The following is a 14645-nucleotide window of genomic DNA, read 5'->3' as shown; positions in this document are numbered from 1 at the left end:
ATCTACTTATCAGTTGTTGAGCACTGAAACTGATTCCACAGTTTAGCTATTGTGAACAGAGCTATAACGAGCTTGGATATATATCTAAGAGAGGTATAAGATCCTAATATAGATTAATTCTTAGTTTTATAGGAACTTCCAAACTGGTTCCTATAATGAATGCACTAGTTTACATTTCTATCAACAGTATAGGAGGGTTGTTCCCTGTATCCTTGCTAGAATTGGTTGGTTTTTTGGTTTGTTTGGGGTGGGTTTTTTTTTTTTGCCAGTCCTGGGCCTTGAACTCAGGGCCTGAGCACTGTTCCTGGCTTCTTTTGGCTCAGTGCTAGCACTCTAGCACTTGCCACAGCACCACTTCTGGGTTTTTCTGTTGATGTGGTGCTGAGGAATCAAACCCAGGGCTTTTCATGCATGCTTGCTAGGCAGGCGTTCTACCACTAAGCCACATTCCTAGCCCAGTGTTTGAGTATTCCATGAAACTATCTGTACACAGGTTCTCTGTCACAGATATTAGTACGATATATTGTTATATTTTTGTTTTTAAAATTTTTGTGCCAGTACTGGGGCTTGAACTCTGGGCCTTACACTCTCACCCAGCTTTCTTGCTTGTGGCTAGTACTCTGCCAGTTGAGCCACATGACTGGTCTGTCATTTTGATGGCTAGTTGGAGACTTTTCTGCCTGGCCTGGCTTTGGATTGTGGTCTTTCATGTCCCAGACCTCCTGAGTACTAAAGTTACGGCATAATCTTATCTGTGCCCATCCTATGTGCTTTTCATAAAATTTGTTTATTTAGGATCACAGACATTAAGTAGTTTCATTAGAGTTTAGAAACAGAACCTTTTCAGTTTGGAAGGATTATGTTTTTCTTCTATAAGCAAATAATGCCATTTAATATTAAAAAGCTGTAATGAAACTTTCAGCCGTTAAGTAATTTATATCCAGTCTTCTATCATACTTCTCTAAAATTTGTTGCTTTAATTATATTTAGCATTAGAGCAGCTTAGAAAAAAATCCTTAAAATACATTTGAGAATTATAAATATTGTTTTTAATTCATAACAAAAAATGGAATAGAGGTATAGTTATACTTCATTGGTGGGGATACTTTCTGAGAAATGCATTATAGACAATTTCACCATTAAGGAAATAAGTAGTATACTCCCACAAATCCACATAGAATAGTTTATTTACTTACTATAGTTTACTTATTTACCAGGACTATATGTTATAACCTGTTGCCCTACGCCATAGATCTGTACACTTGTCACTTTTACTGAATACTATAAGCAGTAGTAACAGAGTGGTAAGTATTTGTGTATCTAGATATAGAAACGGTATCCTGTACAACTGGATGGTGTGCTGGGTGAGTAAATGTGAAATCCCAAGATGTGATTGCATTCTGTTAGAGACTTTTTATAAGTACTGTATGCTTTGTTTAGAAGTATTTTTCTTTCATAGCATTGATCTTAGGTTCATGTATCTTTTTTCTTTGTAAACTTAAAAGAATTACTTTCCAACATTTTGTGATAATACTTTGCTTAAAACCCAAACACATTTTATAGCTGTGTAAGAAATGTCTTCTTGCTTTATATCATTATTATGTTTTCTGTTGTTAAACATTTTTAATTTATTTTACTTTTTAAATGTAAGAGTCATGATCATCAGTTTCATTGTCTTCTACATCTTGTCCCATGGGAATGTCTTCAGGGCTAGTAACAAGCATGAAGCTGTCATCTCCTATGATAGCAGTGCCTTTTGAATTATATTCTCAAAGATACTTGATAGGCTGTTGTACAGTTTACTTTTTGTTCGTTTTATAAGTAAAATTAGTAATATTCTAATTACAAAAACATTCTAAATACACAAATCACTAGCACAGTCATTTAATATCAAGTATTAATATATAAAATTACATATATAATTGTAATTTTTGTACAAGTGGAAGAGCAGTATCTTTGTTTATATCAGGATTATCATAGACATGAATAATACACTACTATTAACAGACAATAGGAATTTTTTAGTTTACTTAAAAATCTTAATGAGATCAGAGATCTGTATATGGTCAGATCCTTCATTAGAACATCATTATGTAGTGCATAACTATATTTGGATCAATGCATTCACTTACCCCTATACTTTCCTTAATGTTAAATATCATATATCAGTTTAAAAAACTGTAATTCTCACAGAGAAACCTGATATTGAAAGATGGTTAGTTTTGTTTGCCACTGTCTTCTTTTTCCCTTCTTAAGTTCCCATAGTCCCTTGAATTTCAAATCCTGAAATTTGAGGGAATCAAATGTGACAATATAGTTAATGCAGTATATCAATCCAAATTAGTTCCAGTAATTTTTTTAAAAAAATCTTATATTTTTTAGCTAATGGGAATGACAACAAGAAATTTAAAGGAGATAGAACTCCCTGTTCACCTTCCCGTGTTCTCCATCTTCGAAAAATTCCATGTGATGTCACCGAAGCAGAGGTCATATCATTAGGTCTACCATTTGGCAAAGTAACTAATCTTTTGATGTTGAAAGGAAAAAGCCAGGTATGTAATATTTAAACATTGACATAATGATTATTACCCTAGTGTCAGTGTTACAGTGATTTTTGTTGGTTTGAACTTCCAAGAATATTGTACCTATTTGTCCCATCCATCCAGACATAGGGTCTTGCTTTGTTGCCCAGCCTGGTCTTGGGTATAATGAGCTCAAGGGATACTTCTTAATAAGTAGGTGAGATTAAGAGCATGTATTATCATGCCTGGATCTTTAACTTTTCTTATCTATGTTTTCTTCTCTGACTATAGTTCATTTCTTTTTGTGGTGGTTGCTTTTTTTTTTTTTTTTTTTTTTTACTAGGACTAGGATTTGAACTTCAGGGCATCATGCTTGCTCAGTGTCCCTGTTCACATCAGGCACTTCACTTCTTGAGCCATGCCTCCAGCCCAGATTTTTTTGTCAGTTATCTGGAGATGGAGTCTCATGGACTTTTCTGCCCAGTCTGCTTTGACCCTCCTATCATTCACATCCCATCCTCTTGAGTAGCTAGGGTTACACATGTGAGCAACTGGCATCAACTTAAAAGTTAGCTTTTAACTGCTCATGGCTGGTACTCTATCACATGAGCTATGCCTTAAGTGTTATGTCTTTTTTTTTTTTTTTTTTTTTTTTTTTTGGCCAGTCCTGGGCCTTGGACTCAGGGCCTGAGCACTGTCCCTGGCTTCTTCCCGCTCAAGGCTAGCACTCTGCCACTTGAGCCACAGCGCCACTTCTGGCCGTTTTCTGTATATGTGGTGCTGGGGAATCGAACCTAGGGCCTCGTGTATCCGAGGCAGGCACTCTTGCCACTAGGCTATATCCCCAGCCCCAAGTGTTATGTCTTTGACAGTGTGACAGTGTCTGTGTGTCTGTGTATGTTCATACTGGGGTCTGGGCACTGTCTGAACTTTTGTGCTCAAGGCTGGCATTCTATACCACTTAAGCCACAGCTTCACTTCTGGCTTTTTTGGTGGAGATGAGAATCTCTGAACTGTGATCCTCAGATCTCAGCCTCCTGAGTAGTTAGGATTACTGGTATGAGCCACCAGCTCCTGGCTTAAATGCATTTTAAAGTAGAATTTGTGTGTGTATATGTGTATGTGTATGTCTGTGTGTTTGTATCAGAAAATAAAGCAAAATAGGGATTATTTATACCTGTGGAATTGTCGTTTTCCTTCATAACAAAACATTTTGTATTTTTTATTGTAGGATGGTTTGTTTAAAATATTTTATTTCAAGAGGCACTGTGTTCCTAAACTGCCCTATTGAATGGCAACTACTTAAAAATACACGTTAAAAGTTTTTTAAAGGGGGCTGGGGATATGGCCTAGTGGCAAGAGTGCTTGCCTCCCATACATGAAGGCCTGGGTTCAATTCCCCAGCACCACATATATAGATAAAAAGTCAGAAGTGGTGCTGTGGTTCAAGTAGCAGAGTGCTAGCTAGCCTTGAGCAAAAAAAGAAGCCAGGGACAGTGCTCAGGCCCTGAGTCCAAGCCCCACGACTGCCCCCCCCCAAAAAAGTTTTTTAAATAAAATATTTTATGATTACTAGATGATCCTAGTAGAGGAGGTATAAATTATACCTCACTTGACAAATTAAACAGTACTCCAAAATCTAAGTGGACATGTATACTATTTTCACAAGACAAAATTACTTGCTTAAAAGCTTATATTGACTTATTTGTGGTTTTAGAATTGGGCGAAACCTTATCCTATAAAATAGCATTGAGTGTTCAGCTGGACATAGAAAGAGTTAGTGTTCTTAACCTAGAAACAAGGAACTAGAAAAAATTTCAAATCAGATTGGCGTAGATCAAGTTACTAGAGACCACTTTCTTGTAGGGTTAAATTCAAATTCAGGCAGATTGGGCCCTTTCACTGGTTGCTGGGGATCTCCTGGTTTTAAAGTCAGGCCCAAAGAGACAAAGAATGAATGTTTTCTGTCATATGTGAAGGTTAGAACTTATTTATAAATGTACTAGTAAATCCTTTAGGGCCATATGTAAGTGTACACAAATGTATTAGCTGAAATGCAGTAGTTTCAGGCAAGAATTCAAATGTTCTAATTCCTTTTCTTAGAAAGGCTAACTCAGGATCCAAAATAAATTCCAGGGAAGGGGTTCTTGAAAGTTGAGGTAGTAGGGTCTAGGTGTTGGGGATAGACCAGTGAAGACAGGAAGTAAAAAAAATACAGTCATAAAACTTAATGCATAGCCTACAAAATTAAGAAAATTGAAAACATATAAGCCAGACCCTGGTGGTTCATGACTGTAATCTTAGTTACTTAGAAGGCTGAGAGATGAGGATCATGCTTCGAAGCCAGCATGGGCAGGAAAATCCATGAGACTCTATTATCTCCAATTAACCACCAGAGAATGGGAAGTGCCACTGTGGTTCAAAGTGGTAGAGTACCAGCCTTGAGCGAAAGAGCTTAGGGACAGGCCCAGGCTCTTAGTTCAAGCCACATGACTGACAAAAATAAAAATGAAAAATTAAGGCCTGATTCTATACAATAATACTTAGTACAAATGAAATCAGTATGCTAGAGACAAGTTTGTTGGCTGCACCATTCACAACAGCCAACAAATAGAAACTACCAAAATATCCATGAACCAGTGAATGTATAAAGCATATGGATTAGAATAAAATCAACAACATTGTCTTTATTTTGTTTGGGTTTGTTTGTGTGTTTGTTTTATTTTTGCCAGTCCTTGAACTCAGGGCCTGAGCACTGTCCCCAGCTTCTTTTTGCTCAAGGCTAGCACTCTGCCATTTGAGCCACAGCGCCACTTCTGGCCACTTTCTATATGTGTGGTGCTGGGGAATCGAACCCAGGGCTTCATGTATAGGAGGCAAGCACTCTTGCCACTAGGCCATATTCCCAGCCCGAATTGACAATTCTTGTTCCTTGATATATTGGCTTCTAGTTAGCCAAGTGTGAGATAACTGTCATTGAAAAAAATCATCTCTAATTTATAAATAAAATTATTTTGTTGTTTTTATACAAATACAAAGGAAAGGTAGAGCACATCATCATGCCTCATTCCTGTTAAAGACTTTTGGTAGTTAGAATATTATTTCTCAGCTTTCCTTCCTTTTCTCCTTTTCTCTTTCTTTCTGACTTTTGGCTTACAAAAAATCCAAAAACCTAATTGCCTCGTTAAATTTTAATACATCTTTTGTGTACTGTAGCCCTTTAACTGCAGTACTTTTATATTAGTGTATGTCAGTTATACAGTATAGCTAATATATACAATATTAGAATATATTATACAATATAACTAATAGGGTACCAGTTTGTTTGGGTTTTTTTTTTTTTTTGCCAGTTCTGGGCTTGAACTCAGGGCCTGAGCACTGTCCCTGGCTTCTTTTTGCTCAAGGCTAGCACTCCACCACTTGAGCCACAGTGCCACTTTTGGCCGTTTTCTGTATATATGTGGTGCTGGGGAATCGAACCCAGGGCTTCATGTATACGAGGCAAGCACTCTTGCCACTAGGCCATATCCCCAGCCCCCTAATAGGGTACCAGTGTAACATTTCCACGCATGCATACAGTGTATCTTGATGGATCTCACCTATCAATTCTGCTCTATCCCACTACTCCTAATTTCATTAGATTTCGTTTTCTGCTTCATACATAAAAACATACTGATTCTCATTCACCTTCCTTATTAGTTCTTTCCTCCCCTCCCACTGGCACTAATCATCATGAATGAAGCCTGCCTTACTTTCCTGTCATTCTTTTTTAAAATTGTACTGAGATTTAACAATGGTGTTTCAGATGTGCATGTATTCTATGTTGCTCAGAACAACCATCTCTATTGCTTATTCCCTCTGTCCTGCCAACCTTCCTTCCACCAACAGCTTTCATTGAGACTCCTTATGCTGAATTCATACATAGTTGAAACATATTTCAATGTTATTTACCCTCCATATTTCTTTCCCCTCTCCCTTCCATCATCCTCCCAAGTAGTCCCATAGTTAGTCTTCTTTTATGTATATACATATAAATTTAAATGTATACACATGTACATGTCAAATATGAATATATAAATATGTATTTGGTCTAGTTTCCAGATAGGAGTGGAAACAGTTTAAGTCAACTTTGTCATCATTTTATTTTTATGGCTGTGTAATTTTCCATGACATATAAGTACCATACCTCCTTCTCTTGTTGGATATCTTGGCTGGCTCTTCATTTTATGGGGCTAGCTTAAATTCAGGCCTTCCAGCTCTCACTCAGCTTTTTCTGCTTACTGCTGGTGCTCTCCCATTTGAGCCATGCCTTTGCCTCTGCCTTTTTGTTGTTTGGAGATAAGAGTCTTGAGGATTAATCTGTTCATCTGGCAAACCTTTATTCTCAAGTCTCAGCCGCCTGAGTAGCTAGGATTGTAAGCATGAACTGATGCACAGCCTAGCCCTAATATAATTTAACACAGAAGCCTACTAAATCAGTTTCTTAAAGCATCCATTTATGATGGTAATGCACACATTTATTTTTACCTTTATAAGTATTTTTATATTTTAGAAGAAGCAGAAATAAAAGGAAAGCAAACATGCATCAATCATCAATTTAAACAACTGGCAATTTCCAAGACTAAAGTCCATTATTGAACCCAACTTTTCGATGTTACTTCTAATTAGCATGTACGATATTCTTGAAAGCAGAGGATTTTTTCATCTTCTTGGGAGCATGATAATTTCTATTGAGAATGGATGAGGCTGTTGGAAACTAGTATGACAAAATAGTTCTATCTTTTTAAAAAGATGGTTTTTCACTTTATTTTTTTGTTTTTATTGCAGGCTTTCTTAGAAATGGCTTCTGAGGAAGCTGCTGTTACTATGGTAAACTATTACACTCCGGTTACTCCTCATCTTCGAAGCCAGCCTGTTTATATTCAGTATTCTAATCACAGAGAACTTAAGACTGACAATCTACCTAATCAAGCTGTAAGTATTAAAGATATAAAGACACATGGTATTAAAACTTAAAATTTTCTGTACTATAGAGAATATGTACTATTCTTCATTTTAGGATACTTATATTAGTTGGAATAAATGTATTTAATTTCTTTCCTGAAGGCTTAATAATTAAAAATGCCACTTAGAACACTTTTTCTTTTTTTTTTTTTGCCAGTCCTGAGCCTTGGACTCAGGGCCTGAGCACTGTCCCTGGCTTCTGTTTGCTCAAGGCTAGCACTCTACCACTTGAGCCACAGTGCCACTTCTGCTGTTTTCTATATATGTGGTGCTGGGGAATCAAACCCAGGGCTTCATGTATATGAGGCAAGCACTCTTGCCACTAGGCCATATTCCCAGCCCTAGAAACACTTTTTCTTTAAAAAAATTTTTTTAATAATAAAATGAGTAAAGCAAACTGAATTGTTGTATTCCTCTTAAAATCTCAAATAGAAAAGGAACTTTATAATAAAAATCACTTATTTCAATATTTCCTCCTATAGAATTTGTAGCAAAATCTTTGAGAAGTGGAGTATTGCTTATATTGTAAAGTTCACATCAGGCATTGTCTCTGTGTTTTATTTTGCCATGGTTTAAGTCTTTTCTGTTCTTTAGAGGTTTTTGTTTACTTGGGGTGCGGGGGTGTCACTTCATGCTATGATGTCCGTGAGCTGTTTTTTGCTCAAGGCTAGTAGTTCTCTACCACTTTGAGCCACAGGTCCACTTCTGGTTTTTTGGTGGCTAATTGGAATCTCACAGACTTTCCTACTCTGCTGGCTTTGAACCATGATTCTCAGATCTCAGCCTTCTAAGTAGGTAGGATTATTGACATGAGCCACCAGCGCCCAGCCCTTCATTTTTAAATAGTTCAATTTGAGGTTAACTAAACATAGAACTTTTTGTCTACAAAGCAAGTACCTTTTAAACAAATAGTTTTGGGTCTAGATTATTAGCTCCAGTGGTAGAATGCTAGGAGGAAGCCCTGAATTCAATCCCTAGTCACCCTCCTCCCATCAAAAAAGGGCACTTTTTTATTGTATGAAGTGTATCTTTGGCTTGTGTTCTTGCTCTAGGTAAAGAACTCCTGCAGTTGCTGTTTGTTTTTGAATGGAGTTACTAAGCAGTTGAGGCTGGGCTAGAACTCTTTATATATACTCCTTCTATATAATCCAGCCTAGCCTTCTCCCTTGGCCTTCTGGGTGCTGGCATTTCAGTCATATGCCACCATATTCAACCTAGCTTTTGATTGTGCGTTGAAAGGTATAAAGGCAGGCTGCATTAAAATTTACTAAGTTACAGTTTTCTGCATTGCTTAAAACAGGGACATCTGTCTATAATCTTCATTTCAAGCAATAATATAATAAACTAATGGAATACTTGATGGTTTAAAGTAGGAAAGACTTAAAAAAAATTATCACAGCTTAACTTGCCCCCACATAAGTTTCCCAAGCATGTTGGGAATGAACACAGGGACATAGTAGGTTAAGTCAGCACTTTACCTTTGAGCTGTAGCTTAAGCCTCTGTAATAGAGCTTTTTAAATGAGAAATGTCATACAAATTGTAAATAATATGTGGTAGAACATTTATAAAATCTAGACAAGTAAAAAGAAAACAAAGGGGGGAAAATGTTCTTGGTACCCAGAGATAACTGATAAGCTTAGCAAAGTTTGATTTTAGGTTTTTCTGTTCTCCTGTCATTGAACCTAACTTTAACACAGTAGAATCTTGATAGATAATTTGAAACTTTTCTCTGTTTTTCCTTCATAATATTTTCTGGACATTGTTTATAACAACAAATACAGAGTTGCTTTAGTTTTGGTTCTGGTGGGGGTTTTGTTATAGCTGTTAGTTTTTAAGGGGACTATGACTTCAACTTAGGACATCATACTTGCTAAGTAAAGATTCTACTACTTGAGCCATTTCCCTTAGCTCTTTTTGGCTTTAGTTATTTTCATGCTTTTTGCTTACACTGACCTGGACCATGCTACCTTTGCTTTCTGTATAACTAAATGACAGTCATGGATCACCATACTTAGCTTGTTTATTGAGATAGGGACTCATAACGTTTTGGCCCAGGCTATCCTGGAACTGTAGAATAATCCTCCTACTCTGTCTTCCAAATAGCTGGGATCTTAGGTATGAACCAATCTGCCAGTTTGTTGTTTTTGTTTTTGTTTTTTTGTTTTTTTGCCAATCCTGGGCCTTAAACTCAGGGCCTGGGCACTGTCCCTAAGCTTTTTTTTTTTGCTCAAGGCTACCACTTAAGCCACAGCACCACTTCCAACTTTTTCTATTTATGTGGTACTGAGGAATCAAACTAAGAGCTTCATGCGTGCTATCTGCCAGTTTTTAATGACATAATTTGTGGTAAAATTTTTGAATAGGCATTAAACATTTTTTCCCTGCTTTCTACTGTTTTGATTTTGGCTTGGTTTTGTTTTGTTTTGTTTTGTTTTGTTTTAGAGGGTAGTGCTGGTCTGGAATCTTGAACATCAGGGTCTGGGCACTGATCCTGACCTTTTGTGCCCAAGGCTAGCATTCTTAATACTTGAGCCACATCTCCACCTCTGGCCTTTTGGTAGTTTATTGGAGATAAGAGTCTCATGGACTTTCCTGCCTGGCTGCTTCAAATCTTGATCCTCAGATCTCAGCATCCTGAATAGTTAGGACTACAAGCATGCGCCACCAGTGCGTGGCTTATTTTATACTTTTTAAAATAGTACTACAGCAGCATATATTTTACCAATTCTTACAACATTATTGTTAAGTCATTTCTGGCCGTGAAATATTCCTGAGACAAAGCACATTATTTTCATTTGATAATTTGTAATATTAATTGGCTTCTGTTTATGCCATTTCTTTCATTTTGTTAACTGTAAAATCATGTAATTTAAAGTTTATCATTTTAGTAGCTTTTTTTTTTTTCTTGGTAGTGCTGGTACTAGAGCTTGAACTCATGAACTTGCATTCTCACTTGGCTTTTTCCACTCATGATTGGGTTTGGTTCTCGTGGGGGTAAAATATAGAACATGAAGTCACAATTCAAAATAGCTTTTTACTACATATTTTGATTCTGACAACCCCAGAAATTATTTCTCTTAATATTTCCTCTCTGTTTTGTTCTTTGAATGGCAAAATACTCCAAACATGCATATCACTTCTTAGATATAATTGATAGAAGATTAAGTGAAGCCTTTACTACTTGAACCACACCTCCACTTACAATTTTTTGCTGGTTAATTGGAGAGAACAGCTCATGTGCTTTTCTGCCTGGGCTGGCTTTGATCTACAATCTGCAGATCTCAGCCTCCTGAGTAGCTAGGATTACAGGCATGAACCACCAGTGGCTAGCTCATTTTGGCCATTTATAAGAGTATATTTTTGAGGGGTTTTATAGATTAATTTGAAAATAATTAACATTTGTATTGTTTTAGAGAAGAAAGTTAAATATTATAGTTTTAAATTTCTTCATTTAAGTCCTACAGTTTTCTCATTAAATGTGAATCCTAAGGCTATTAGTATAACTCTTGAAGAAGAAAAAGTAATTTAATAAAACTTTTAAAGATTGAATTATTCCAAAGGGAAACAGTGAGAAATTCTAGTTGCTTGGCAACCAGTTGCCCAAATGACCTAGTTTATTCTTAGCCTTAATTTCTTCCCAGTACTATTTACTTTTGTGAAATTATTGTATGTTGGTGTTTGGTAAAATATAGAACATGAAGTCATAATTCAAGATAGTTTTTTACATATTTTGATTCTGACAACCCCAGGCAGCTGATAGATTAATATTTCCTCCCTGTTTTGTCCTTTGAATGGCAAAATACCACAAACATGCATATCACTTCTTAGACATAATTGACAGAAGATCAAGTGAAACCAAGTATTTTTATCTCCGTGATTTAAAATATTTTATTACAAAATTTAGATCATATTCTGAAGTACATTTGATGGGCATTATTGTGTTATAAATATTCTTGATCTTATTGGTAAGAGTTTATAATTGCAGAGATTGGAGGGTTTTCCCTTAAAAATATTCCCTTAATATTAAATGTACAGTTAAAAACCTGTATATTAGCTAGTTGCTGGTGGCTCCTTCCTGTAGTCCTAGATGCTCAGGAAGCTGAGATGTATAAGGTTACTGTGGAAAACCAGCCTAGACAACAAAGTCCATGAGATTCATCTCCAGTTAAGCACCAAAAAAGTCAGAAGTAAAGCTCAGTGTCAGACAGCTCCCAGGCCCCTGAGTTCAAGCCCCAGGACTGGCACAAAAACAAAACAACAACCACAACAAAAACTGTACATACACAACATGTTAATATCTGTCTACCTTCTTGTCTTCGAAAATAGCTTCACATCACAGAGGCATTTTTGTTGCTGAGACATGATCTCACTACATAGCTTAGGCTGTCCTTGAACTCATGAGCCTCCTGCCTCTTATCTCCTGACTGCTGACACCACCAGTGTCCAAGTTTCATCAGAAGTGTATCCCTATCCCAACTTAATAAGTCTGTTTTCCTGCCCTTTCCTTCCTTCCTTCCTTCCTTCCTTCCTTCCTTCCTTCCTTCCTTCCTTCCTTCCTTCCTTCCTTCCTTCTTTCCTTCCTTTCTCCTTCCTTCCTTCTCTGTCTCCTTTCTTTCCTTTTCCTTTCCCTTTCCTTTCCCTTTCCCCTTTCCTTTCCCCTTTCCTGTCCTGTCCTTTCCTGTCCTTTCCTGTCCTGTCCTTTCCTTTCCTTTCCTTTCCTTTCCCCTGTCCTGTCTTGTCCTGTCCTATCCTTTGTTCCTTTTTTCCTTGTAGTTACTGGGGTTTGAACCTCAGGGCCTTATGCATATTAGGCTGCTGTGATACCAATGAACCATATCTCCATTTCTGTTTTTCACTGGTTACTTTTAAGAATAAAGATGGGTCTTGTTGCCCCCTCTGGGGGCACGTTTGAGCTGTAATTCACCTAGTTAGGATTCTGACCTGCACTGGGGTCACAGATGCATGCCACCTTGTCTAGCTTCTCTCTGTGGAGACTGAATCCTGCAGACTTTGCTGCCCAGGTTGGCATAGAATTGTTTTCCTTCCAGTCTCACCCTCCCAAGTAACTTAAATTATAAGGCATGAGACACCAGTACCCAATTTACTTCCTTTATTAATAGTTAATATAATCATTCCAGAGAGTTTATTGCCCAAATGTTTAAAAATCATATCTCATAACAGATTTTATGCCTTGTAATTTTTAGTACCACTTGCATTTTCATATTTTAAAAACCCTCTTGATTTTTCACTTACATGTTTTGGCCCAGTTGAATTTTGCACTAATAGCTGGGTGTGATGCATGCCTGTGATCCCAACATTGAGAAAGCTGAGGAAAGAAGAGCTTAAGTTCAAGGCTAAATCTAAGCTACACCAAGAAACTGTCTCAATTTTCTTGAAACTACATAATTACTTACAAAATTACAATTTTTCCTAAATGTTATTTCTCAGATTTTTATTATTAAAAGTATCTTTTTTTTTAGGAATAAGACTTTATACAAAATTTCATATGTGGTAGGCCTTTAACAGGCAAGACAAAAGCATAAAAGTAGACTCAGTTTGTGTGGTGGGATAAAGTAAAGAAACTGCTAATAAGTTTTTCACTGCTATGATAACCTGACAAAATAATTTAAGGGAGGTAAAGTTTGATTTGCTCACAGTTCTAGTCATTTATGGCAGGGCGGGGAGACAGGAAAAAGGAGCAAAAACAGGAGAGAAAAGAGGAGAAAGGCAGAGAGAGAGAGGATAAATGTAAAATATGAGAGAGAAGAGAGGAGCACTAGAGCATTTTTACTGGCTTTTCCCCTTTTATTTCACCTGGGCCCAATAGAAGAGACAGGAGAGAAGGGAGCAAAAACATAGGCGAGAAGAGGGAGCGGAGATAAAAGAGGATCCCAAGAATGTTCTTACTGGCTTTTCCCCAGTGAATGCCAACAAATGTGTAAATGCTAAAATTAAGAAATATTTGCCACAAGCACAGGTGTTTTCTCTCTTAGCTTCCTGGTTGCCATGTTGTGAGCTGCTATCCTGTCACATATTCTTACAAATTCTGTCCTGCTCCTTAGGGCTACACACACACACACACACACACACACACACACACACACACATTAATTTGAAGAGTAGAAACTTTGCAACTTTCAGTATTTAAAACATGCTGAGCACATTTCCTTGGCATTGCTTCCTGGTAAACCTGTGTGCTTGCACTGCAGTATCTCTGCAGTTCCTCATGTACTTCAGCCTTTTTGGTTCAAGGTACTCAGCTGTACCATACACTAAGATATAGAAAACAGTCCTAACTGACCCAGGGTAGGATCTGAAGTATTTTGGAGGATGGAAGTAGAGTTGATGACATGACTCTCAAAGTCTGGACCCTCCAACTGCCTAAAGACTGTCTGTCTTTGGTTTTCTACCTTTAGTTCAACAAAGGGTTGTCTACCCTTTGCAATTCCATAGACAACCTCCTAACCTATAAGCCTTATAAATCATTCATTTATTTATTTATTTATTTATTTATTTTCTAGGTTGTCACCACACTGGCTTATAGGGCACCAACAGAAAACTGCTGGGGAGCACTTGGTGTCACTTGTGATACCATCTTTCCTCCAGTCCCCCACCCATTGTATCATAGAGATACTGGATAGCTAGAGAATCATGGCCTGGTGGTCACAATCTAGATTGTTTGCAAGATTCAATTGGTTTCAGATCCAAGAGTGAGAGCTGTGGTGAACACTACAGCTCACTCAATTCTTAGCTTTAGAAACTGCTAATTTTGATTTTTTTTTCTTTTTTTTTTTTTTTTTTTACTAAGATACTGTTGAAGGTCAAGCTAAAAACTAAGACTTAAGAATAAGGCCCTGGGCCCCCAAGGGGGTGCCAGGGAAATGGAGCCCAAAGGGTAGAAAGCAGCAAGACAAGCGACTACCAGCCAGCCATCTACAGAGGCAACTTCCTTTTGTTTGTTTTTTTGCCAGTCCTGGGGCGTGGACTCAGGGCCTGAACACTGTCCCTGGCTTCTTTTTGCTCAAGGCTAGCACTCTACACTTGAGCCACAGTGCCACTTCTGGCCGTTTTCTATATAAGTGGTGCTGGGAAATGGAACCCAGGGCTTTATGTATATG

General features: G+C 37.4%; 1 protein-coding gene across 5 annotated transcripts in view; it reads left to right on the top strand.

Moving 5' to 3' along the window:
• The window catches only part of Ptbp3 (polypyrimidine tract binding protein 3), an 88524-nt gene that overhangs the window by 27108 nt on the left and 46771 nt on the right, over positions 1-14645 (top strand). For 4 of the 5 annotated variants that reach the window (XM_048339208.1, XM_048339194.1, XM_048339185.1 and 1 more), the window contains 2 exons: positions 2383-2552; positions 7350-7496. In XM_048339208.1, coding sequence (XP_048195165.1) covers positions 2383-2552; positions 7350-7496 — 317 coding nt within the window. The remainder of the gene's footprint in view (positions 1-2382; positions 2553-7349; positions 7497-14645) is intronic. The other variant, XM_048339202.1, reaches the window with a different exon arrangement.

The sequence above is a fragment of the Perognathus longimembris genome, chromosome 1 (genome assembly GCF_023159225.1).
Source record: "Perognathus longimembris pacificus isolate PPM17 chromosome 1, ASM2315922v1, whole genome shotgun sequence".
Classification (NCBI taxonomy): Eukaryota; Metazoa; Chordata; class Mammalia; order Rodentia; family Heteromyidae; genus Perognathus; species Perognathus longimembris.
Note: the sequence above shows the minus strand (reverse complement) of the source record. Positions and strands in the feature narration are given on the sequence as shown.